The sequence below is a fragment of the Phaseolus vulgaris genome, chromosome 11 (assembly GCF_000499845.2).
Source record: "Phaseolus vulgaris cultivar G19833 chromosome 11, P. vulgaris v2.0, whole genome shotgun sequence".
Classification (NCBI taxonomy): domain Eukaryota; kingdom Viridiplantae; phylum Streptophyta; class Magnoliopsida; order Fabales; family Fabaceae; genus Phaseolus; species Phaseolus vulgaris.
This window is the reverse complement of record NC_023749.2, coordinates 5,364,742-5,389,930: the sequence shown is the minus strand read 5'-3', so window position 1 is coordinate 5,389,930 and position 25,189 is coordinate 5,364,742. Positions and strand designations below refer to the sequence as shown.

The window sequence follows — 25,189 nt, the reverse complement described above, 5'->3', positions numbered from 1 at the left end:
ATTTGAAATACAAATTTATAAGTTTTATAATCTGAAATACAAAATTTGTATTTTGAATTCTATAATTTAAAATATAAATTTTGTATTTTGGGTTGAAAAATACAAACTACAATTTTTTTAATTTAGATTATAGTATCTAAAACGAATAATTTTAGTATTTTAAAAAATATGGGATATCAGAAGAAAATATGGAGGTGTAGTAAGAATTTTCATATTTCTTGTTTTGAAACGAACCCAATTGGGCCATATTATAAGGCCATCATGCTAACATGTTTTTATCAAAACATTATCTTTGTAGGAGTTCGTTAATACGCTATATGTGTGACTTTTATTTTATAGTTATATTTTTTTAATGAAATAATTTATAAGCATTTGATATTATTAAATTTGTAACTAATATTTTAACTACAAGAAAAATACTAATATTTTAGTGCACATAAGAGCCTTCATAACATAATGCATGTAGACCATGACCCCAAATAAGTTTTAAGTGGTTACAGAATACAACTATTTTTTAAAATAATAAAAATGAAAACCAGTTTGGTGTAAAAAAAATGAAAACCAACTCAATAAATTTACCCAAATTAATTCACATTAACCTATAAAATGACTAGATTGAGTTAAATTTGTTTTGAGAGTGAGTAAGGAACTCCATTCAACTGAACTCATTTAAACTCGTTTATCATCACTCTTACCATATAACATAATCTATTAATATTATTATACTATAATTTTTTAATAGGTATTTTAATTATCAAAAGTAAGTGTCACTTCTTTATAAAAAAAATATTTTTTAGCTGTCATTAAAATAATATTAATTCCTAGTTGATCAATTATGAGAGAATATAATTAACAATACAAATAAAGAAGATAAAATTTGTGGAATGATAGCAATAACATACAATTAAACTAATTGTTTTTATTTTTCTCTTATTTGGTACATTTATTTTATGTTCTGCACATATTCTGAAGCACAAATATAGCATTTCAACCAATCCACTGAAAGTATCAAAACTATGATGATGGGTTGGTGTTGCCACTGTTAGCTCCTAATCAGCTTCCAGGGTCCTGACCCAGTTCCAATCCTGCATCAATGTGATTTCTTTAATTCATCAATGTTGTAAGAATAGCAAAACCATTAGGAAAAAAAAATACAGGTGAATTTCTACCTCAGAAGGCCCACAATTGCTCTAAGACCCATATAGATGCTCAAAGCAATCCAAATTCCTGTGAAACCGCCAACAGATGATAAAACAAGTAGACAGATTATGCTGACAATTGCCACCACAACCTGTGAAAGTGAAAAGAAGATCATAATGAAGAAAATCAGTTTCTATTCTAATGATTCTTTGGTTCATACTTAATACCACACAATAGAATGAAGCAGTTTTGAATATTGACCCTGCATCGTTTATAACGAGTAGTAGTGCATTGAAAGGAACAAAATGTTTAACTATATAATCTATTATAGCATGAAAGAAAATACCCACCAATGAAATGGCTGAATATGCAAAATCAGATGCCCCAAAGTTGATACCATCAAATACAAATGCCAAAGCGTTGAGGGGTTGAGTGGCTGCTACAAACTGATCAAAATAATGATTATGAATTTAAGTTTCACCGCTTTGGAATTGAAAAGATGAGCTAGTGATTTGAACATAAGTTACCGGGATCCCAATTCTAATGAGGTGAATGACATTAACATCTTTGGTAAATAGTTTAGCTCCAAAATGCAGTCCTGTTCCAAGAATGAATGCAAGAGCTAACCCCAGAACCAAACCCAGCTGCAGTATAATTGCTTGTTACATTGCAACTAATCAATTTGTTGCAGAAAGATAGGGAAATATTTCCACATTGTAAAGAACCTGTAATACTCGAGATGCAGTTGCTTCGGCCTTCTCATAGTCCTTGTTAGCAAATGCACCTGCAAGAATTGCCTGAAACAAGCATGATATCATCATAGAAGTTATCAATAATTGGAAATAGATTGAGATCGAAAGTTTCCTTTCTTTTGCTCCTAAAGAGTGGCACGATATAAAAATCAATCATTATTCTTACACCCACTTACAAATATGATCACTTCAACAAATTTTTGTTATGATTAACTTTAAATAATTTTGATATTAAGAAATGAACTTTAAGTCAAACTTAACCTTATATAACCGACTTATAAGGTGAGTTCTGCATTCAGTTTTATGACTCATAAGGTGAGTTTTGCATTCAGTTTTATACTATAAAATGTCCTTATTTCTAGTGAAGGGGAAAACTCCAACAAATTGAGTTTAATGCCTATGCTAGGTTGGTGTAAAAACTTGTATATGTTGAATCAATCGAAAATCACCTCTAATGTGACTTTTCATGTAATTATTGTATAAATGAAAATGATCATACTTGATAGTTTATGATAGGATGATGACATAAAAATGTTTTATACTACCAGCATATAGTCTATCTTCTCAAAAGGATTCATGTGCATGTCATTGATGCTTTATGAAGGCTTTGGTATGAAACATGCATGATTAGCACAGCGGGACAATGTGATTGTATCTAACCTGTCCGGCAACAGCCAGACCATCGGCAAGAAGGGACACAGCTAACCAAATCTGCAGGCAGACTTGAAATGCAGCCATGGATGTTGGTCCCTTGCGTGCAGCTAATGCTGCTGCCAGTGTCACACAGAATGTTACAGCAATTACTCTTACAAATAATAGAAAGCCTGGATGAAAAAGTTGAAACAGGAAAGCGAAAATGTAGTGTCAAATGTCAAGGATCAAGCGCTTGGTGACCTTAATCCAAGGGAAACATTTAATAATAAAAGTGTGAACTTGAATGCAAAAGGAAAGATGAAGAGCAAGGTAGATATTTTAGAAGCACCAAATAATGTGATTAAACACCATGAAATGAATTCATCAGATTGAGAAAATTCTATGCTTGCTTTCATTAGTGTCATTGCAAGTTAATCACTTATAATGCAAGAAAATTCTATAAAGTTAAGTTGGTGGAACTGGTAATCTGTTTTGTAATATAGGATATGAAGCTTTTAAGAATTTATTTCTATAATAAACTAAAAAATGTACATGCCATTCCCTTTTCAAGGCTTTGGTCCAGCAAAATAAATCCTTACCATTTTTAAGAAATCGATGAAATTGTAGATGCTTGATGCTTGGCGGTATAAGATCAACTTTTTCCATCAAGCTCCACAGGAGCATAAGTGAAATTAGGTACCTAAATCACCAGTTAATTAGAAAATAAGAGATGACTTAGGCCAAAAGGAATAAAAGGAAAATAAGAGATGAGTGACGTGATTATGCTTCCAAAAGATGTTTCCAGACTCATTCATATTTCAATGGCAGTTTAATCAGTGCAATGAAATGAGACTCACTGAGATATAACATGAGCAACAGCTGCACCACTGACCCCGAAGCGGAAAACAAATATGAATAAAGGATCAAGGGCTACATTGGTCACATCTCCTACCACTAGACCACATCAGAGAAAGAGCCATTAGAATCAGATAACAGCAGGATATTGCTACACTCAACATGTAACAATACAATTCGGTTAAGGCATACATGTGGCATATAAAGGTGTTTTAGTGTCTTTGAATCCTCGGAAGATTCCCTGCATAGTTAACGAGAGAAGAACTGCAGGAGCACCAAGAGACCTCAATGTCAGGTAGTTATGTGCATGGTTTAGCATAAGAGAGTCCTGTATAGATGTTGTGTACTAATTAGCAATCATCCATCATGCTGGTACAAGGTCGTATCACTGAAGGAACACGTTGAAATAAATGCCAACTGCTAAAATCTAGAAGAAACATTCTCAATATTTCCATAAAGCACTTACTGAGGTTACTCCCATGAAGTTCAATAAAGGTTTTGCAGCAGATATGAGGAACATTGCTTGGATGATGCCAACAATGCCACCGATAAGTAATGCTGATGAAGCAGAAGAGATATGTCTTTTCTTATGTTCAAACTTAACTATATTAAAGTCAATACCAATCAAATCTGATTTTTGCACATTTCCACCTGTGTCTGACCAGAAAAAGAAAGGGTTTAAAATGTGCCATGTATAAACCTCTTTTTATTGGCAGTCCTGTGGAGCAATAAGATGTTACTCCAGAAGATACCTTTTTCAAGTGGTATTAGTTCTTTCATTTCAGCATCTATAATTGGACTTGCCTCCAACCATTCATTCTTCTCTACTTGAGGACAGGCTCCAGAAAGGGTATCTTCCTCAGCCACAAAAGAGGTAGTGACACTGACAAGTGGGAATATTGCAATTCTTGATATTTGATTGAAGAGTGCTATGGCCACCCCTACAGCTGCAAGCTCCACTGGACCTGTAGGCATGGACCATTAATATTCAACAATAGATAGCCATGTCATTTAGCAAACTTAGATTGAGACTGGTGTGTGTTGTCTATACTGAGCTCAAAGCTACTAAAGTAGTAGAAAATACCTATTTGACCAATAAATGCTGTGTCAACCAGTGAAGCAATAGGGTCAGCTGTCAAAGCCATTGCTGAAGGCAATGCAATTGATAATATTTCACGACCAAGATTGTCAGATTTGAAAACTAGTCTGCATTGAAATGAAAATCAGAAACTGCATCAGAATTAGGAGTGTAACAGAACAATCATTTAGAATGAAAAACCAATATCAATGTGGTCAAAACCAATATAAATGATACTGTGTATTTTGTTTAATGAACAAACTAAACATTTTACAGAAAATGTTAAAAGAATTTCAGGAAAACAAAAGAAGATAGTTTCCTTGTACGTTAGGGAAAGAAGGAGAAAGATAAAAAAAACAGCACACAGAAAATAAAAAGAAACAAAAAAGATAAAAGGACTGTGACTTTTCCCACCGTTAATAATAACTTGTGTATCTAAAGATGGTCATTCGTTTAGAGTTTCTAAGTTAAGGTACATAAATTGATTTGAAGTACAAGAGAACTTATCAAAAAATTATCTAAAATTTACTCATTTGAAATGCTATTAAATCCTACCTAGCATCTTTAAACAAACTGAAAATTGGAATTCTCCTTTCATTTCCTGCTGAATAAACGGTATCTTTGTCAGCCATCTTATCTAGGATGACAAACGTGCTTCTTCACTGAACAAAAGTAGCAGAGAAATTCAAGTCATGAAAAGGATACATGATAAGCTTCAATATATAGAAATGCATTGTCATTTTAGTTTTCTGGTTGGGATTTTTGCATGATGTGATGTCAGAATTCAGAGGTGGTTTGTCCATGTTTATTTGGTTAAATTTCCAATTGAAAAACAGTTTAGAAAGAGAAGTGTTACCTATCTCAGTTTCAGAGGAAGTTCAAAGGAAATTTCCTCTGAAACAGCTTTAAAGTATGAAACCTGAGAGTAAGATTAAATAGACAAGCACAAGTCTTCTTAGGATGAAAGCAAATGCCTGAGATTCTATTTGGTGAAACAACATCTAATGTGAGCATTGAAATCTATGTTCCCATTATTAACTCAACAACAAAGGGTATAGAGTAGTTAGCATGCCCCATGCACACATTATATCACATAAAATTTTGATGGGTAGGAAGAGTAGGAGAAAGAGAAAGAAGTGTAGAACCGAACAAAAACATTTAAGGTGCATAGGTGGCAGTAATGCCAAAGATAAAACAAAAGTGGCAGTGTCCTGCAGAAGAAAACCACAACCCTTTTTAGGAAACAGTGAAAGAGTAAGGACAATGACAGCCACGTTCCACATGAAAGGCTTCCGTGATTGTTTTTCTTTTGGTATCTGAAAAGTTTAGAGTAAGATAACAGAAACATCCTTTGGTAATGTCATAAGAAATCACTGATCTCAACCAAGAGTTATAAGGAAATTCACTTATTATTGTACAAATAAGAAAATCCAAGAACCAAACATAAGTCACAACCTGACACTCCTCTGTTGAAATTCCGTGATGGTATCTTGGAGCTATGTGGAAGTGCATTGCGTCTGCTTTCACAATTCTCTTGTTTTCTGCATATTGCCAACTTCCTGCAAATAGTGCTGCTCAATCGTCATCATCATGAATGGTGTTAGTTAGTAAATTTGAGGAGATAAAAAGAAGTAAAATGTTACTTTCACAATTGAAAGAGTACATTGAAAGACATATGTCAACAAGAGTGTGATGTAATGCAATTTTAAAATTACTCAATTTCGGTAAAAAAGTTAATTTTTTTTAGGGTTGTTAATATATCAACACTTATAAAAGAAGATAAATCATAAAAAAATATATATATATAAAAGAAGATAAATTAAATGGATGCATGAAAATTTGGATACATGAGAAGGAGAAGAATAAAATTTCCATTTGTAAGAAAATGAAATAAAAATATTAAAGTTATTGTTTGAAAACTTGAAAAATGAATTTGATTTTAAGAATAAGTTATGTAAAACGAAGTAGGTCATGGAGAGCATGAAAAATTATAATTATTTAGTGAGTGCTTATAGGCAAGTGAATTTTCAACAAGTTTAGTGTAAAGTGCCACTTAAATGAAAATTACTATAAAAAAATGGGTTTTAAATAGGAAATTGGCGTGTTTTTATTATAAATTTAATGATGACGAGATGATAATGACTATTATCAACTTTTCGTTTCACTTGTTAAAGTTTGGCACATTGATAATTTGTTTTTGTATTATTGTTTTCTATTGCTTGTTTATCATTTATTGAACTTTTTCCCTACTTTAAGTTATTAAAAAAATCTAATTTAATTCCAATAATATTTATTGTTGTGATTCATTTTAATTTCAGCATTGCCGTTTAGTTTTGCACATTTCTTTCTAAATCAATTTATATATAAAGAACAACTTAATATATATATATATATAAACTTTGTTTTATATTTGTTTAAAAAATCATCAAACTCGTACGAATATGTGAAAATATTTTTTCTTAGAATCTAAACTAGTTGTTTTATTGAAATTTATTGCTTTTTTTGTAAGTCTAGATTATTTTTATATCATCTTCATTTCGCTTAAATTGAAAGTTTTAAAATTATTAGTCTAAATAAAATAGTTTGCAATTTGTATTTCTTTTTTGACTAATCGAATTGAAAATCCAATTTTCACCGAAATCAGTCAGGGATACTGGTAGGTATTAGCAATAATTATAAATCTTTTTTAAATTACTTATTCAGTAATTCCCTTACTTAAAAAGTTAAATTCTTTTTAGTATATTTTTTATGATATTAAATACGAATACTTTTTAATTTAATCCTTATTTTATTTGTATAAAAATATTAATAAGAAGTTGTTAATAAAAGTGTAGTAAGAGTACACTAAAATTGAGTAAAACAAACCAAAGGTGAAATATTTACTCTTACGAACCAATCAATTCATTCAAACTGTTTAAAATACCGAATATTAATCAATAAGATTTAATTAGAAGTAATGATTAAAAAATATTTTTATTAATATATATTGTTAATATTAAATGTTATATTTTTATATTTTTTTACTTTTAATCATTTTGCTATTTACTACTCTTAAAATAATGATTAGCAAAAATGTGAATATATTTGTATTTTTATTAAATGCCTTTTTTTAGTTATGTACCAATGTTTCAAAATACTCTAGCATTCTTTCCATTGCAATTCAACTTTCTTTATGTTAAGATTAAATGTTATAACAACTTTTCTTTCTATAAGTATTAAATTTTCAACTTCTCCATATATTTGTTTCGTCTATGGCAAAAGAAAATGCTTTTATACTGGAAAATAAAACTAAAGTTCCTTGAAAAAAAATACAAAATTGCATTCGCGCAAGTATCAGTTTTTTTTTTAAATTTAATTCGATTTTATTATTTTTCTTAAACATTAAATGTTTTGTAATACGCTTTTGTTTGATTTTAAAATATTTATTAGGGAAATTAGTTTATATATATAAAAAAGACACATTTTCTCGAAATTTTATTTGATTCAATTCAACTTTTTCAAAAGTAGTAAAAAATTCAAAATAAATTGAATCAGAAACTATAGTTCAAACGGATTTATTTGGACCCAGCAAACAATAAATGTTTCTTCTTACACCTTCAAAGAATTTGAACATCTCCCGTTCATTTTCAAAATGTAGAAAGTACATTTCAGAAAATTCACTCCTTGATGAACAGGTGCCATAAAAATTTATGGGTTTATCGAAGGAAAAAAAATCCCAAATTATTATTATGTGGGCCTCTGAAACTTCGAAAGCAGGTGTTGTTTAATCATTTTTGCTTCATATAATAAGTCATTTTCTCTGTTGAGAATGTTTGTTAAAATCTTCTAGTTTGAGTCTTTAAAACCCCTCCTTAAATCAGCAACAACGTTATAATAGTATTCAGAGTAAGAAAAAGTGGATGCATAGAAAAACATTTTGAAAGTATTATTGCACTCATTAATATAATACCACTACAGTTTATCTAAAAGAGATCAATACTGTTCAGAAAACTCAGAGATTCATAACATTGAAAGCAAGCTTTCACCGCAACATAGATAACAACATTTAAGGGTTTATGAACACAAGTGAGATGATGATAACTTGTCAAATGCTGAATCATACTAAAGTCTACACAACACAAGAATATAACATTTGTTCAGCAAAATTTAATAATTTATAGAAAAACGCATTCAAGGCATACAACTACAACATATCCTGAATGGCAGGATGTCCTTACATTTCAGAAAGAAAATGAAATGTTCTACCCGGGTCTAAAAGGACCAACTGTATTCATGTCGCACCTAAATCTCCATCAAAACCTCCCAAAAGGATTATTTTAGAAAGAATCAGAAAAAAGATTAGCAGGTTGCTTCAACTGCTCATAGTAAGGAGGATTAATACATGAACGTATACAAAAATCTTAAATTAGAAATCTTGTGTAGGCAAAATTATATAATAGGCTTCTTACCACAAGCCAATGAATTTCCACCAAACTCCTCCGAGTCCAAGCCAGATTACAATGTTAACAATACTAATGAGGAATCCATAACCCCACCATTTAGCAAGGGGAACATAGTTGGCACCGAAAAACACAGGAGCTGATCCAATTCCGTAATGAGTAAGGCCACCCATAAGGTTGGAGAGGAACGACAGCACTATGGCTCCGAAGAAAGGTGGAGTCCCCAGAGCAGTGGAAACAGACAAAAATGCAGTAAACATGGCGCCAATATGAGCAGCTCCACTTGCAAAGAAGTAATGTGAGTAAAAGTAGAGAAGGACTAGAATCCCAAAAGATAGTTGCCATGATAGACCCAATCCACCAACAAACTGTATAAAACAATGGCATAAGTAAATCATTTCATTAAAATAGTCAAGATAATAAATTATTCTAATGAGTTCTCAAAATGTAAAGTTCGATTTTATAAACACATATGCACAATGCATATTCTCTTTTGCTGAGTTGACTATGAAGGTGACGTTGATTAACTGAGAAATAGGAACAAAGCAGAGGAATGAAATAAGATGCATGATGAAGACTTCATTCCAAGAGATTAGACAAGCAAACTGATCAGTCGTAATATACTAGAGGCAAGTATGTTCAATAATCATATGCAGTTGGTGGAAAGCTTGATCAGCTACAGCATATTTCAAAGCACTAAAAAGGTTCCTGCGTTTGCTTGGTTTGGTCAAACAACTAAAACAATTTAGTAATGAGAAATGAAACTATTTGTTTAATAGATTCACAATTTCACCCCCAAAAAACAGATAAAAAAGTAGCAAACTAACTAAACAACAATTATCACGAGCGGCATAAGTTATGTTAATTGAATATTTGCTAGCAGAGTAAAGATACAAGAAATGAAAAAAAAAAATACCTTGACTACCGTTTGACTGAACCAAGAAATGAGGCCATATTTGTTCAAATACCCAGCCATTGCTATGAGGGCAGCAAACCATGTGAGAGTATCCCAGGCAACTCCTTCCGCTAAGCACTCCTTCCATGTAACAACCCCTGTGACAAGAAGTACAGATAATCCAAGAATTGCAGCAGATACAGCATCAACATTAAGAACTCCTCCAAATACCCAGAGTCCTACCTGGCAAGTGAGAAGTAATAAGTTAATAAACAACCAAAGATTCTTAGGCGTTTAAAGCACCACATTAAGTATTCACGTTATCAAGACACAAGACATACAACTATACAACTACAAAATGATTACTTTTTCACAGACTAATAAGAAGCTGCAAGCTTCTGTGAAACTCGCAACCAAACAAAATTAAAGATGGCATGACTAGTAAACCGATGTTTGATATTTCCACTTTAAGTCCTGTGATCAGCCTAACACTGAAATTGAATATTCACTTAACTAACGGCAGAAACCCCAACAGCACAGTTTAAAAACACATTAGGTTCAAAATATATACTAACAAAATAAGCAAAAGATAGCAGGTGAGTGACCAAATGAGTTTGTCGGGGCCAACTGTGCATTCAAATCAGCAGTTCTCCCAGAAGAGAACAATAATGTGCGATCATATTTCAAAAACAATTTGAAATCCCAAGCCCTTGATGAGTGACTAACAACCCAAGACTGTCAGAAACCAAAATAAACAGACTTATCCCACTGCAAAATAATAGAGTTCCTAATGCCATCAAAGTATCCACAAATTTGGCTCCAAATTAGTTGATTCAATTTCACCACCCTATTGCACAATGCACGCTTTAGTGTAGTGTTTAGTCCACACAAACAACAGAATAGACTGACCTATTCCTTTAATAAAACCGCCATTTTTAAAAACATAACTCTTTTAACTTCATATTCAAGTTCAATTTAGTCCTAACTACAATATCACTCCCACACGTTACATTGTACAAAACACTACTAAGAAAGAACACCAAATCAAGCTAAACTAAGCAAATCAAAATTCATGTCATTACCGTGAGAAACAGAGTAGCAGTCATGATCTTCTCATTGGTTGTCATGGGCCCCATTGTCGCCAACTTCTCTCTCGCAAGCTTAGGAGCATCAGGACTACTCTTCAGAGTCGGAGGGTATATAACGTACAAAATCAACGGAACCAACACCAACGACGCCAAGCCAGGGACAATTGCAGCTTTGGCCCAATCCAACCACCCAATCGTCTGGTTAATGGAATTTAGCGTCAGCGTCGCGCAGAGTGGATTCGCCGCCATGGCCGTCAGAAACATCGCCGACGTAATCACCGAAGTCTGAAAGCACGTGAGCATGAGCCACGCTCCCAACTTGGTCTCCGTCCCGTCGCCGACGTTGCTCCCGCACGCCACGCACAGCGCCTTCACGAGCGGGAGGAATATCCCGCCAGCTCTCGCCGACACCGAGGGAATCGCCGGCGCCAGCAGCGCCTCGCTGAAGACGAGGCTGTAACCTAACCCGAGGGAGGAGCTGCCGAAGAGCTTCACGAACTGGTACGCAACACGGTTCCCGAGCCCAGTTTTGATGAATCCCTTGGCGAAGAAGAAGGCGAGAGCGATGAGCCAGGGGATCGGGTCACCAAAGCCGGAGAACGCCGCGGCGAACGGTAGGGTTTTGGTGAGAACGGAAACGCCCAAACCTAATATCGCTACCGCGCCGAGGGGCAACGGTTGGGTTATAATGCCGACGATTGTGCCTAAGAAGATCGCGAGTAATTGCCACGCGTTACGGTTCACGCCCGCGGGAACTGGTGTGAACCAAAGTATCACTCCCGTGGCGATGGAGGCTAATAGGGGTTTTATTGCAGCGCCTTGCCATGGCTGAACCGGAGCCGGTGTCGGCGCCGGAGTGATGGGAGCTACGGTAGCTCTAACAGTGAGAGAAGAGTGCTTGCGATTGAAAACGAGGTTTGTTTTTTTAAGTGAGAAATTTGGGATGGAGGAAATCGAAGTGGTGAGGTTTGGTTTCAGTGAGGAAGCTGGAAAAGAAGTGAGACGATTGGGTTTGAGGGCCACGGCGGTGGTGGTGCTGCGGCGGAGGCGGAGAGAGGGGAGGGTGGTGGTGAGTGCTACAGAGGCCATGGTGGTGGGAGTGGGATCTGGTGAGGTGGCAGTGTTGGAGCTTAATAGAGTGGCAGCATGTGATGTGATGTGATGTGAGGGGTTTGATCATGGGTCGTTAGATTTGAAACGGACGGTGGAGATTGGAAGTGGAATATGCGGCTTTGTTTGCTGGTGAGAAATTGGTGGTTTGGGTAGGTTTTAGCTTTGTGATTGACGTCTGAGATGTCGATGTCTCCGCCACACGAAAGAGAGAGGCAAAATAATGAGATCAGATCTTGTTTTCTTCTCTGTGTGTGGAGAATCCAACGGGGCCAGATACACACGTGGCGACAGGTGAATGGGTGTGTTGCCACGTCAGATTGTCTCTTTTGGTGAGGTGGAATGGGTGAACACGTAACGATGGAGACATGGCATGCATCCAAAAATAAGATATCATGTTTTGGGCCTTTGGATCGTCCAAAAGGCCACAAACTTCTTTGGAAACAAAAAACCCATCTTTCGAATAACCTGAGTAGCCCTTTTCTTTTTTTGTACTTTCAGTTAGATTTAGCTTTTTCTGTATCTGCTTTCAAATAAATTATTTTTTATAAATAATATGAATTTAAATTATCTTTTATATGTTTTCTAAAATAAAATAAATTCTTCAATTTGAAAATGTAAACATTAAAATTGAAAATTTACTAAAAGTACAATTTTATTTTATTTTAAAAATGAGGAATTAGTATATACAGTTTGTGATCGATGGCTTGAAGAGAAGACAATGTGATAAATATAAAAAAAAAATAGAAAGACAGTGATATGCATTAGAAATGATGTGGTGTTAAATATATCGTTGTCAGTGTTTTTTTTCTTATTTTTTTATTCCTCAATTTAAAGGTCAGTTTATTCATTAGATGGTTCTGTTTTAATAATTTTAAAGAAATAGAACATTTTTAATAAGAAATAAAATGAAATGATGATTTTATAATTATTATATAATACTCTTTTCTAATAACATTAATCTTTATTTTTTTGTAAAACCCAATTGTGACAAACTTATTAAAAATATTAGACCATATTTGTTAAATAAAATACAAATTTTACTAAGTCCAATTACTATTGACTGAGAATTTTTTTTATTTCTTTAATATCTTCTTAATAACATCATTAAAACGTAAGGATGAAATGGGTATGTTACACGTGACCTATTTAGATTGGATTTTTTAGTTACATACTAAAATTTATTTTTCTAATTAAATAAATCAACTTAACCTCTTCCATAAATTAATTGCTTATTTTTCTTTCCACAAACGTACGCATTTTATATTATACTTACTTATTCTTTTTTTCTACGTAGTTTATTTCTACGAAAAATACATTAATGGTAATGGAGAGAAGATTTTAATCTAACAATAAATCCAATTTCATCTAATAGAATCCTTAATGATTTATAAATATATTAATTTATAATTTTTCAATTAATCATATTTATTCCATTATTTGTAAATTTTTATTTATTTCTCTTTTTTTTTCACTCAATCCCAACACGATAGATACAAGTAACGAAGACACAATGCACATGGAATGTGCGAAAAAAGTACAACAACATAGTTGGCCTATGTTGATTAAACTTGCCATTCATGGGACAATCATTTCATTTTTTCTTTGTCTCTTTCAAATGTAACAGATAATATTGAGTGTGGTTGAAACTTTTTTAAAGGACTAACACTAATTTTGAATTGGGGTTGAGGTGGAAAACAAAAGAAAGGAAAGAAAAATATTTTAATTGATGAAAAAAGAAAAAAAAAATTGTATTATACAATTAATTACAAAATCACCTTATTTATATTTAAAAAAGGAAGAGTATAAATTAAATTTAAAATTTAATTAATTATGAAGTAATTAATTTATTAAATAAAAATATTTAAAAAAAAATTGACAAATTTTCAAAAATATTAAACTTTTGTTAAATTAAATATTAATAAAAATAAGGAATTCCAACTTTATTTTTTCATTTCACCATAAGTTATATAATTAAGCTGTAAATGTTAAATCAATAAATAAATATATTAACACTCTAATATTATTTGTTAATATAGCTCCAATTTTTAGTAATGTTTAATGCAATGTCAGCCATTAAATCTGCTAAACTTAAAATATCTGCATTTTAAAATCAATATCTATGTTATCCCATATAATTGTCTGATGCTATAATTATGATATAAAGTGAAGAAGAATAAAATAATTGATCTGATAGATTATTTGAAGTGTTTCATTTGCTTGCATAATCAATTATTATGTGTTATGTAAGCAAGCATAATAATTTCTTATCATTATTCACGAAGTGTATGACTAGTGTTTAAGAAAACTGTTCTTCCAGAGGTTGAAATAGCCTTTTTTTTTTTAAATATTTCTGTGCCAATACTCCTAATTTTATCTTAGTATACTATTAATAGTGCAAGTATTATTTATTATACTATTTGCATTTATTTTACGCAATTAAATTTTATAATGAAATATTTTTAATACATTAATTACAAGACTGTGATATAGTTTATTTTAAATGTTAATAATTTTTTACAAAAAATAAAAATTTAATTTCAAGATAAAGATCTAAGGGATATAGATTGACAATTACATGATTTTGTAGGTGTGAAGGTAACATTTACAGTTTGAGATTATTAAGAGAATTCTAAATGCATGAAATGTCAACATTGTTTTTATCATTTTCATCATTTACATTTTTCTTGCTTCCATTTTATTTATTGTACATCTAGTTTCTATATTTTCACAATCTTAAATAATTTATTCTTATATTTTCATAATTTATATTTTATCTTCATATTTTTACATTATTATACGTTTTGTTCTCTATTGACATCTTATCACATCAATTCCTTATCATTTATGTTAGAATTAAGATACTTTGATAACCATTTTTTCAATAAATCTATTTTAATTTTTTTTTTAATTTTATAAAAAAATAGTTTATATTTTAATTAAATACCAATTTAATAGTTCATTTTTTTAAACATTCTAAACGTATCTTTTTCCTTTAGATTAATATCTCCATCATCATGTGAATGATTAACTTTTTATATCGACGAGAAAGTCGAAAATTTTCATCATTTATAACTTTCGACGAAAAATTCACAAAAAGAATATACAACATAATTCAAAAGAATTCAAACCTTTGAAAGAAAGAAAATTAATAAATTTAAAAGACAGATTTTAAAACATTAGATTTTTTTTTCCTTTCTAATGTATATTATCATCATATAGTGTGTGTTATTTTAATTTTCTGGGCTTCTGTCTATACATCGTATCTGCGGAAAGTTATTGGGCCTAGGTCCTAGAGGCTTTCTCTTGATACAAATGATTTTCTGTTTTATGTGTTCAATACGATAGGCATAAAACCATACCTTTAAATTTGGCTACATTAACAATTTAAAATTGTCTAATTATTATATCTATGGTTTCATTTTTTTTCTCTGTAATATTTCTTATAATAAATTAATTTCCCATACTTCATTCATCTCACCACCCCTTGTAGACAACAAATTTCTTTTATCTCTTCTAGAAAAAATTAGAAGATAAAAATCCAAACAGGTCTCATCATGTCATGTTCTCACATATTATTTATTTCGTATTACTCTTGTATATCCTTAAATAAAATAAATAACTTTGTCATATATAGTTTCTGAACACGATACATCATAAAAAAAAAAAGCAATGAGCACTAACTAGCATGTGGTCACCACTCCAATAAGCCAGTCACAGAACATCCTTTTAAATGACAACAAAAAAACCTTAATGATTTGAAATTCGGTCTGCATACATAAAACTGTTTATTGCTTAAGCTGGTGTTGTAATTCTTTGGCTGAATCTTCGAGCATGTTCAATAGTATTTTTCCACTTTATTATAAGCATTTTATATTAATGAACCCTATTTTCAATAGTATTATGGATGCTTTCTAAATGGTACATGCAACGCAAAATGAACTTCAAGTGTATTTTTTTTTTTTGTACTCTGGTTTTTCATTTATTCATTTTCTTCTTCTCTAGTTTTATTAATTCTATGAGGAATGGAATCTACCTACTTACATCCTTCATAATGTAAACTTAAAAAAAATGGCTCAGTCTTCCTTTGACATTCTTGAAGTTCTAAAGCCACTTTTGAAACTTCTTTCAGATTTTAGATTTTGAAAGTAATAAAATATTATTATAGTCTAGTAAATGGAAAAAGCCTTCAACGAAGTCGCTTTGGCCGAGTGGTTAAGGCGTGTGCCTGCTAAGTACATGGGGTTTCCCCGCGAGAGTTCGAATCTCTCAGGCGACGATCCAATTTTACGTTTTTTTTAAAAAATTATTATACCTCTCTCTATTTTCATCACCTACTCAAATACATATGATGTAAGATTTCAATAAAAATTGTGAAAACATTATATTTTTTTTCGTGGAAATGTTTGTTTGTCGAAACAATTCTATGGCATAAAAAATTCTTGTTCAAGTTTTTTATGCAATAATTGCATAGGGTCATTACGGTTTTAAGAATATTGACACAAATGTTTTATATACTACATTAAAACTATACAGCAATTTTTTTAATACTATTGTTGCATAGTAAATAACACTTATTATTAAATGGTTTTTACTTCTGTTTTCATGGTCTTATGAAAATAATTTAGCATGTTTTTCATCTTTTAGTTAATAGAGAAAGTTGGGCTTGAAAGTCAGCGGAAAAAGGTAAAAATTGTGATTACTTTGTGCTAATATAATTGAGTAAAGTTTTGAAAAGAATGTGACGTTACCTAAGCTTAATATGTAGCAATTAAATGAAAAAGGTAATGACGAATGGTACATTATACATTGAGGCCATTCTCTGAATGTGTCCGGAGGCGTCACATCGACACTAACATAATTCTAATGCAATAATTACACTAAAAAAAAACGTCACTGCAAATTTAGAAATTTTTCTAATGCTAATGCTTAGAAAAATTGGTAAGATGTAGCATTAGAATTATTTGCAGTGTTGCTTATGGGATAAAATTATAAATTAAAAAAGCACAATTAGAATATTTTGTCAAATATTTACTAAAATAGTATATTACTTTAAATCATAACTTAAATAACATGTTTTACTGTAACAATTTAGAGTTTGATTTCATACTGAATTTTTTTATTTAAAAATAAAAGATATATAATTTCAAATTTTAAAATAAATATATTATTTTAAAATAAATATTTTGAATAAAATTATAAAACAATATATATTTTAAAATATATTTTTGTAAATAGTTATTTTCTAAATTATTATATTCTACATCATGATTTTTATAAATAATTGTTTTAATAAATTATTTTCTAAACAAAATTTTTAAACAATTGTTTCTTAAAAGTACCAATTATTTTCTTTATTTTTAAATAAAAATTAAAATCAACTTCGAAATGGAATAGAATTCTGAACTGTTATAATAAACGTGTTATTTGGATAATTATTTTGCATAATATGTTATTTAGATAAATATTTGAATATCGTATTGAAAGAAATAAAAGTGTGATATTTTGATCAAAATTTCACAAAATTATACCACCTTAACAAGTAATTAAGTATATATAAAAAATTTATATTATATAATTAAACTATAATAGTCTTTACGTAATTATTATAATAATAAAAGTTCTAATGACATTATTTCTATAAATATTAGATCATATGATATATTGGTTCTACATATTATATATTGGTTGCCGATAAAAAAAGAAACTATATATTGCTTGATTTTCACTTGTTATTGTAGGAATAAATTGATTGATTTTCAATTATTATTGTTGGCAATAAATTGACAGGTGTAAATATATTACACATTTTTCCATTTTTATGTATTAATTATTTCTCTTATTTTTCGCTTCTTACCATTTTTTTATTGGTTTTTTATTGTCACACTCACCAAAAACTTTACTTTCAATCTCTTTCACAAACACGATTGCAACATTTTGATTTATTTATTATATAATTGGATTTTTTTCTCCAAATCTATTATATAATTCTCCTCATTATATATATATATATATATATATATATATATATATATATATATATTCAAAGTATATAATTAAAGGAGTAGTGGTACAATGGTTGGGGAGAAACATAATAGCCAGAATGTTAGAGATGCCACGTCCTTTAGAATAGATATACAAATATTTTATAATATATAAGTGAGAACAAACCTAATCTCATAAGTCGATTTTGTAAAATTGAATTAGATCTAAAATTTACTTCTTAAGACCTAAATGTGAATGGTATACCAAAATCGCATATAACACTCATACAATTCACTTAAAATTAGGTGGGCGATGTAATCGGTGGACCACCACAAGTGTTATTTATATATAAATATATTATTTTTTACGGAATAAAAAATATTTTGAAATCCTCTTTTAACTATCATCACTCTTATGTTTTTTAGATTTGTTTTTCGTTCATTAAATATACAATTCGATTGCATTTAATGAAAATCTGGTTAGGAGGGTTACAATTGATTGTATTTCTTGTTGTTTGTGTCGGGAAGAAGAAGAGACTACTAAGCACTTGTTCTTTGAATGCAGAGTAGCTTGGTTGGTTTGGAATTAGTATTATGCTTAGCTTGGGGTGACATCGGTAGATCATATTGATTTTGGTTCACATTTTTTACATTTTAATTTTTACAATGTTTGAGACTATGTAAATGTCACTTGGAAAAGTGTTTGGGTTGCAATCATTTGTGAGATTTTGAGACATAGGAATAACACATTTTTAAAGGTGGAGTGATTGATCATTGTGTGATCTTTTATTTGGTTCAATTAAAAGTTTGGTCTTGGTTTACTTCTAATGTCTATGATAATTTTCAATTTGAGTAGGTAGATTTGGTGGTATTATTTTTTAGGTACTTTTGTTAGTTGTAAGTTAGTAGTTTTGAATAAGGTTATTGGATATGTCCTTTGAGTTGAGTAGTTGACATGTATACGAGTTATATCACCTCTTAAGTAATTTTTATTTATTTATTCTTTTTGCTCATAGAAGAAAAGTTCATTAAATATAAATGTTATTTATTGTGGATTTATTAGGTTTTGTGTAAAATAAATACTATATAATTTACACTCTATAATGTTAAAATTTATTTTCTATATGAAAGATATGTAAATGGATTCATTATATGATGTGAAATGTATAAAGTATCCTTTTTAAGTAAAAAGTTCAATGTTACACTAATGACAAGAGAGTTTTCTTATTCATTGACACATGAGCTAGCATAACCTAAAGTTTAGTTTCGTTAATTTGTAGGTTAAAAGATATGTTGGAAGCAATGAGGTTTGTTACCGTACCAGGCTTTGTTGGTTATGATGATTGATTTTGATTGTTTGTAGGTTAAAATAATTGTGAAACACACGTGATAATTATGGCATGGGGCGTTCATATTCCAATTAGAAATGATATCGTAAGGCACTCTCCTTCTCCATCGTCTCTCGTCGGTAAGCCAACTTGTCATTTCAAATTAAGTTGCTTTAAATTCACACTATGCCATACACAATGCCAAAATTCTCCTTCCACTGATTGTTTCTCATCACAGTTGCATTTACCCATCTTCAAAAGTTGAAACCCAAAGCTCAAGTTATAATTACTATTTGAATTCAACAGCTTATTCGATCACACTAACTTTCTTATTATGATATCATGAAAACCCACAAACTAAATGAAAACTGGTGGACTAAGCACCCATTAACCATCATTCATTCATCATCGATCGTGCTTGACATATGGTTTGCTTGCAAAATTCTAAGAGCAGAATCATTCCGCATTGTGATCTTAATCGCATAATTCCAATGGAATGAAAATTTATAAGCATATGATATATGAAAAATTAACAGACACTTAAGAACTATTGTTAGCACCAACAAGCAGCTCTCAGTAAACAATATCTTAGTATTATTATCCACTCAATAGTTGAACAGAAAAATAATGTTTTACAATCTATTCACAAGTATAACAGATTGCTGTAAATAACTACATTTGGATCCCCGGATAAAAGTGACCTCATCAATGCCATCAAGATGACGAGTTGCATGACTAATTTAATTACACATGATCACCAATCCTGCAGATATACATGATTTACTTTTATTTTCGACCTAAGTACCTTTTTAATCAGTGAATATAATGGCAAAGGTACAAATTACAAGGTTTTTAGGAGATCACCAAGCTTATCTAATATGAATGGACATATGTATATATAAAGAGAGAGAGAGATGGAGGTGCTGATTCCAATTATGACTAGCTAGCAGCCAATGGGATCCTTTGAAGACTTTGAAAAAGGGAAAGAGAGAACACTTATTGGATATTTGAAAAATCAAGAAAGGGAAAGGATGAAACATCTTTCATCAACTCCTCCAAGTCCCACTCTCCCATGGTTAACTCTTCTTGAAATAAATTCTCCACCCCAGCCCTATTTTCAGTTCTCTTGTTGCTGCAGTTATTAAGGATGACACTGTTTATATCATCGAAGTAACTATTGTTAGTATCTGTGTTGCATGTGCTCTCAACTTTCAGGTTATGGTCAGAAGTAGTGCTTACACTCTCTAGAGGAGGAACATACATATCTCCTTCAGCCCCAATATTTACACTCCCAAATACTCCTCCATTTTCCAAATAAAAACCTTTGTGATCAACTCCACTTTGCGATGAGAAATATGGTTCTGTGCCATTGAAGAATCCACCAGAAACTGGCATGTTTTGTCCATGATCTAGCAAAGGCAACCTGTCAATTATGGAATTGAGAACTGTGGCATGCATGGATGGTGATGGAGATGATGAATTCAACATAGGCATAAAATCAGCTAGTTGATCTTGATGGGTATTAGAAGTAGTAAACCCTGCCATGTTAAGGTCTTTGTTAGGGTCATATGACGACTCGCTTCCATTTGGTGAGGTGTTGGATGACAAGTTCTTGAGTCTTTTCTTTATTGTTGAATTCCAAAAATTCTTAATTTCATTGTCAGTTCTCCCAGGTAAGCGCGCCGCTATTTGAGACCATCTTTAAAAGTGGAACACAAATGAATATTTGTCAGCTTAGTACATAGCACAAACTAATTGAGTTTGGTGGGTGTCCATAAAAACAGTGCATGTTTATAATTCATGGAGGTTAATGTATATATAGTTTTTTATTAAGTGATTCAAATTATGGAGTGCCTTCAACTCGAAGTTCAAATACAGACCAATCGCAATGCTTCTATGTTGTTTTCATTTGTCTTTTTGTCCTCTACAAGGAGCCGCCTAGACTTATAAATATGTATGTCTGTTATATATTTATAATGCATGGTTTGTGCAAGTATTTTTTAACTTTGAATATTGGTGCCATATCTTAGACAAGGAGAACTAGATTTCACAACCAATGACTCAACAGAACCATTTTAAAATCTCTTCGGTCTTATTGTAAATGCCAGGTTTCTTATAATTACTACTGTTTTAAATAGTTAGTGTTGGGCATGGTATATATGCATGTCTGAACTTTCTTGCATACTTTTAGATACAGACATACAATTTTTATAGGAAAAATATATGGCACATGGCATTGGGTTCTCAAATTATGTATTTCACTTAAATTAACCTCATCCAGTGGCACCAAGTACATAATTTTCAAACATTAATCATGCCTCTATCCACCTTTCTAATAAAGAGAATATAGCTAAAGTTAGAAGGAGCTAGTGGGTGTAACATGTCAGACACACAACTTTGATTTGCTTGATAAATTTTGAGATATATGTGTATGTATACACGTTGGTGTAAGTATGTTTGGATTTAGAAATACATAATACATGTAGAGAAGTACTGGCAGAGTTCTTGAAGATCAAATAAAATCAAGTTTAAAATGCATTATGGCATATGTTAATCAATAAAAGTTATTATTGCTTCGTGATGTTAATGATATATACTTTGATCGGTTCAAATTAAATATGGCAAAATGGATGAGTTTTTGAGAGAGAACATGGTACAAAAGAAGGAAGGGTAGGTGAACCTGTTTCCGAGAAGGGAATGCAAATGGACAATGAGTTCCTCTTCTTGTGGAGAGAATGCACCTCGTTTGAGATCAGGCCTCAAGTAATTGATCCATCGAAGGCGACAACTTTTGCCACACCTTTGAAGGCCAGCATTTCTGGCTACATCGCTCCAACAACCTTGTCCACTGTTTAGCATGTAGTTCATGAGCTTGTCATCTTCTTCAGGTGACCACAACCCCTTTCTAAGCTTGTAATTAATGTTGGAGTTGTTTTTTCCAGACACCTCGGGCTTTCTCATTGTACACTACTATATGATCCAGACCCCAGAAGCAGTGTTCCACTGATGACCAATTTCCTCTCCAAGGGGTGTGATGTAAGATAAGAGAAGCATTTATAGAGGGAGAAAGATAACAAAGAAGCTTCATAGGGTGGGAATGATGATGATAATGATGGTGATGGTTGTGGGGTTTGCTTACAAAATAGGGAAGAGTCAGAGAGAGAGAGAGAGGGAGAGAGAGAGAGAATTGGTTGATGAGTCTAGTAGAAAACGGTTTGGAGAGGGACATGAGAGATTGAGAAAGATGGGTGTCTTCTTGTCTTTGACTCCATGGCCTTGTCTTTTTTCTTTTCTAATTTTTTCTTCACTCACAAGGTAGTCATCATACGTGAACCATAGGGTGCCACACACACATACGCACCCAAAATATATAAATGAATAAATAAAAATGTAGATACAAGCAACTTTGTTTTATAACCAAGCCAATATATTTGCTTCCACTTCACATAATCTCTTCCTCTCTACCCCCACACGTGTTCTTCAAGATATTATAAAACAAAGGTTTATATATGACGGCACATCCTGGGAAATAATGCATGTAACTTTTATTTTTAATTCTTTTTTCTGCATAACATCCACATGCCTAAGTTTCATTATTACACAAAAAGAAGTAAAACAGACTCAATATATGTACGAACATATATATGTTTTATACGCTTTTGAACATTCGTCAAAAGCGACAAAAGAAGAATTTGTAAGTTTCTTCACCTCTCTCTCTCTCTCTCTCTCTCTCTATATATATATATATATATATATATATATATATATATATATATGTAAAAGCATTCACCCTTCAAAGCATCTCGTACAAAAAACACTGGATATACGCTAACATCAGCATGAATCAATGATAATTAATCAGCTGATGAGGGAAGATTTTATCAGTGCCGTTTGATGATCTGATAGAAGTGAGTTTGATCTTAATTGAGTTTAGGACAATACTATGTTAGCTGTTACTTTCACCAACCAAATAGAAATAAAGATTCGTGAATAATATATTTAATTATGTTGTTTATAAACGTCCTAGCAAGGGACCCAATGACAATTAGTTGGCCACAAGCTACTAAGCTTAAGTTTCATTCTTGCATAATACACTATTGAAAAAGAAAAAGAAAAAACTTCAAGTGTTATTAAATATCAGATAAAGAGACTGAAACTTGTAAAAATACTTCAAAATTTCACCATAGGGTATAAAAAATTATGATTATAAAGCTACTGGAAAAAACTCCTAGCGAGGATGGCAAGGTGAGTCTCTGCGGATTACCAGCAATGGTTGAGTAACAGATATAGAGAGGCAAGGTGTTACTATTTTTGCAGAGAAATGCTGACTTTCATTAATAGTAAACGAAAAGATGGAGATTAGTAAATTGCAAATGAAGGAAGTGTTCACTTTAGCCTTCTTTGATTTTGTCATGCATATTCCTCCACATAAAGGTGAATCATGCTAGAAAAAGAAGAAAGAAATGGTGCAACAGATAATTGACTTTTTGGACCATCTTTTTAAAGCAGCAAGGACAACATTGATACATATATGGACAATATAGCAGTTTCCTTAATTATATAATAAACTAATTAACATTACAACCTTCAAAACAAGTTGACATGGAGACCCCAAATTTTACCTGTTTTGATTTGGAGGTTATAATATAACATTCTGCTGACGTACCTGTGATAATATCTTAGCGATGAGGGTTAATTAGTTAAATCATTTTCCTTATTTTAAAATCAAAACTTGAAGGAAAACCATCCTGAGAGGACTTGTGGTAGTTAAAGTGGTGGAGCATGTAGGAGCCTAAACACTTCTCAAAAGCTCATTGGATGATTGGAAGAACCATAGAAAGATAAATTGCTAGCTGCGTAACTGGTGTGAGCACTAAGTTAATTGCAATGCATCAAACAAAAACAACCAAAATCTTTTCAGTGTGTAGGGATAAAGTAGAGACCCACTTTCTGCACGAGGAAAGGAGATCCAATTGGAATAGGGATAATGGCTACCCTTTCTATAGTCTCATTCTGTACACATTTATTATGATTGTTCTTTTTCATAGTAAGTTTTTGTTTGTAACAACCCTATACAAGTTCTACAAACTCAAAAGGCTTGAAAGATTGCCAAAAAGTTGCAGAAATAGTACAAGTAAAAAAGTTAAAAGAAGCAATCAATTTAAACAAATTAGCATCCCCCAGAGGGACCAAAGTGGGTGGATCATACATTTCTGTCACAAAATCATGTGTTTATGAAACTATGAAAGTGGCTAGAGATTCGCTCGGTATAAGAAATGTAGCAAGGGATATTTGCTTGGGTGTAGGTAGAAAAAAAAAATCAATTTTTCCACCTCACAGTTCCAATTTATGTCGTTAACAACACATCATATTGCTTTGACTTCAAATAATATAATGATTAATCGCAGTTTTAGCATAATAGTGCAGGGTCTAGAGAATATGCGTAAGGGTTCGTGTCCACAAATCGCAAAACCCTCACACAAAATCACATCATAAGAAATGGCCCATTTTCAAGTTGCTTCGAAATGCATCCTTAATCAATAAAAATAAAGTGTAGAAAAGTATAATTAATGAAAGTAGAGAACGACCAGAGAAACAAGCAAGCCAAAAACATGAACGTAATGTCTTAATCCGTGTTTGAATATGCTTCACATACTTACGTACACAGACTCTAGCTAGATAGCTAAATTTAGTGATAGAAGTTGTGAAAATGTGAAGGGTTGAGCTTTTCCATGCTTTCTGAGTACTGCATGTTTTAGCCAAAGCTTTGCACTGTTCATGTTGATTACCTCATAAATAAGCAAGCATGACTTTAGTTAGATGAGAGGAGGGGTCCTACCAACAACAAACTTGCCATTAAAAACCTAGCAATAAATTAAGAAAGTGC

The 25,189-nt window shown here is 31.7% G+C and overlaps 3 protein-coding genes and 1 non-coding gene across 8 annotated transcripts; 1 reads left to right on the top strand and 3 right to left on the bottom strand.

Moving 5' to 3' along the window:
* Positions 1–899: 899 nt before the first annotated feature.
* Positions 900–5,577, bottom strand: LOC137831874 (protein DETOXIFICATION 42-like). 5 transcript variants are annotated; one of them, XR_011084495.1, is made up of 14 exons: positions 5,315–5,514; positions 5,014–5,120; positions 4,465–4,586; positions 4,133–4,345; positions 3,847–4,031; positions 3,573–3,708; positions 3,383–3,479; positions 3,125–3,225; positions 2,553–2,716; positions 1,866–1,937; positions 1,668–1,738; positions 1,491–1,586; positions 1,170–1,291; positions 900–1,085 (listed from the first exon to the last, which is right to left on the bottom strand). XR_011084495.1 is itself a non-coding variant. In XM_068639759.1 (14 exons), exons 2-14 carry the CDS (start codon positions 5,088–5,090, stop codon positions 1,043–1,045), a joined length of 1,551 nt encoding a protein of 516 aa, XP_068495860.1. In that variant the 5' UTR covers positions 5,091–5,120; positions 5,315–5,577; the 3' UTR covers positions 900–1,042. The 5 variants fall into 5 exon arrangements, 3 of the variants coding, with proteins under 3 accessions (XP_068495860.1, XP_068495876.1, XP_068495868.1); XR_011084494.1 differs by having other exon boundaries at positions 3,847–4,037; positions 5,315–5,480; XM_068639759.1 differs by having other exon boundaries at positions 1,668–1,784; positions 3,847–4,037; positions 5,315–5,577.
* A 3,012-nt stretch (positions 5,578–8,589) lies between these two features.
* On the bottom strand, positions 8,590–12,443 carry LOC137813446 (dicarboxylate transporter 1, chloroplastic). Its single transcript, XM_068615743.1, has 3 exons — positions 10,875–12,443; positions 9,814–10,035; positions 8,590–9,265 (listed from the first exon to the last, which is right to left on the bottom strand). The coding sequence occupies exons 1-3, from the start codon at positions 11,967–11,969 to the stop codon at positions 8,903–8,905; spliced, it is 1,680 nt and encodes a 559-aa protein (XP_068471844.1). The 5' UTR covers positions 11,970–12,443; the 3' UTR covers positions 8,590–8,902.
* A 3,744-nt stretch (positions 12,444–16,187) lies between these two features.
* TRNAS-GCU (transfer RNA serine (anticodon GCU)) lies at positions 16,188–16,269 on the top strand. Its single transcript has one exon. It is a non-coding gene; the product is annotated as a tRNA-Ser (tRNA).
* A 3,609-nt stretch (positions 16,270–19,878) lies between these two features.
* LOC137832116 (transcription factor MYB46-like) lies at positions 19,879–22,327 on the bottom strand. The gene is made up of 2 exons (XM_068640127.1): positions 21,983–22,327; positions 19,879–21,001 (listed from the first exon to the last, which is right to left on the bottom strand). The coding sequence occupies exons 1-2, from the start codon at positions 22,261–22,263 to the stop codon at positions 20,299–20,301; spliced, it is 984 nt and encodes a 327-aa protein (XP_068496228.1). The 5' UTR covers positions 22,264–22,327; the 3' UTR covers positions 19,879–20,298.
* Between the last annotated feature and the right edge of the window lie 2,862 nt (positions 22,328–25,189).

What these genes read in the sequence shown, in the direction of transcription:
- LOC137831874 (XM_068639759.1), bottom strand. Translation starts at nt 5,090, where the DNA reads ATGGCTGACAAAGATACCGTTTATTCAGCAGGAAATGAAAGGAGAATT. An exon ending in TCATCGATTTCTTAAAAATG is followed by an intron (nt 2,717 to 3,124) that starts GTAAGGATTTAT and finishes TTTTTCATCCAG; the next exon opens with GCTTTCTATTATTTGTAAGA. An exon ending in CATATTCAGCCATTTCATTG is followed by an intron (nt 1,292 to 1,490) that starts GTGGGTATTTTC and finishes TCACTTTCACAG; the next exon opens with GTTGTGGTGGCAATTGTCAG.
- LOC137813446 (XM_068615743.1), bottom strand. Translation starts at nt 11,969, where the DNA reads ATGGCCTCTGTAGCACTCACCACCACCCTCCCCTCTCTCCGCCTCCGC. An exon ending in CTGCTACTCTGTTTCTCACG is followed by an intron (nt 10,036 to 10,874) that starts GTAATGACATGA and finishes CTCACTTGCCAG; the next exon opens with GTAGGACTCTGGGTATTTGG. An exon ending in TCAGTCAAACGGTAGTCAAG is followed by an intron (nt 9,266 to 9,813) that starts GTATTTTTTTTT and finishes TGTTTTATACAG; the next exon opens with TTTGTTGGTGGATTGGGTCT.
- LOC137832116 (XM_068640127.1), bottom strand. Translation starts at nt 22,263, where the DNA reads ATGAGAAAGCCCGAGGTGTCTGGAAAAAACAACTCCAACATTAATTAC. An exon ending in CATTCCCTTCTCGGAAACAG is followed by an intron (nt 21,002 to 21,982) that starts GTTCACCTACCC and finishes CCACTTTTAAAG; the next exon opens with ATGGTCTCAAATAGCGGCGC.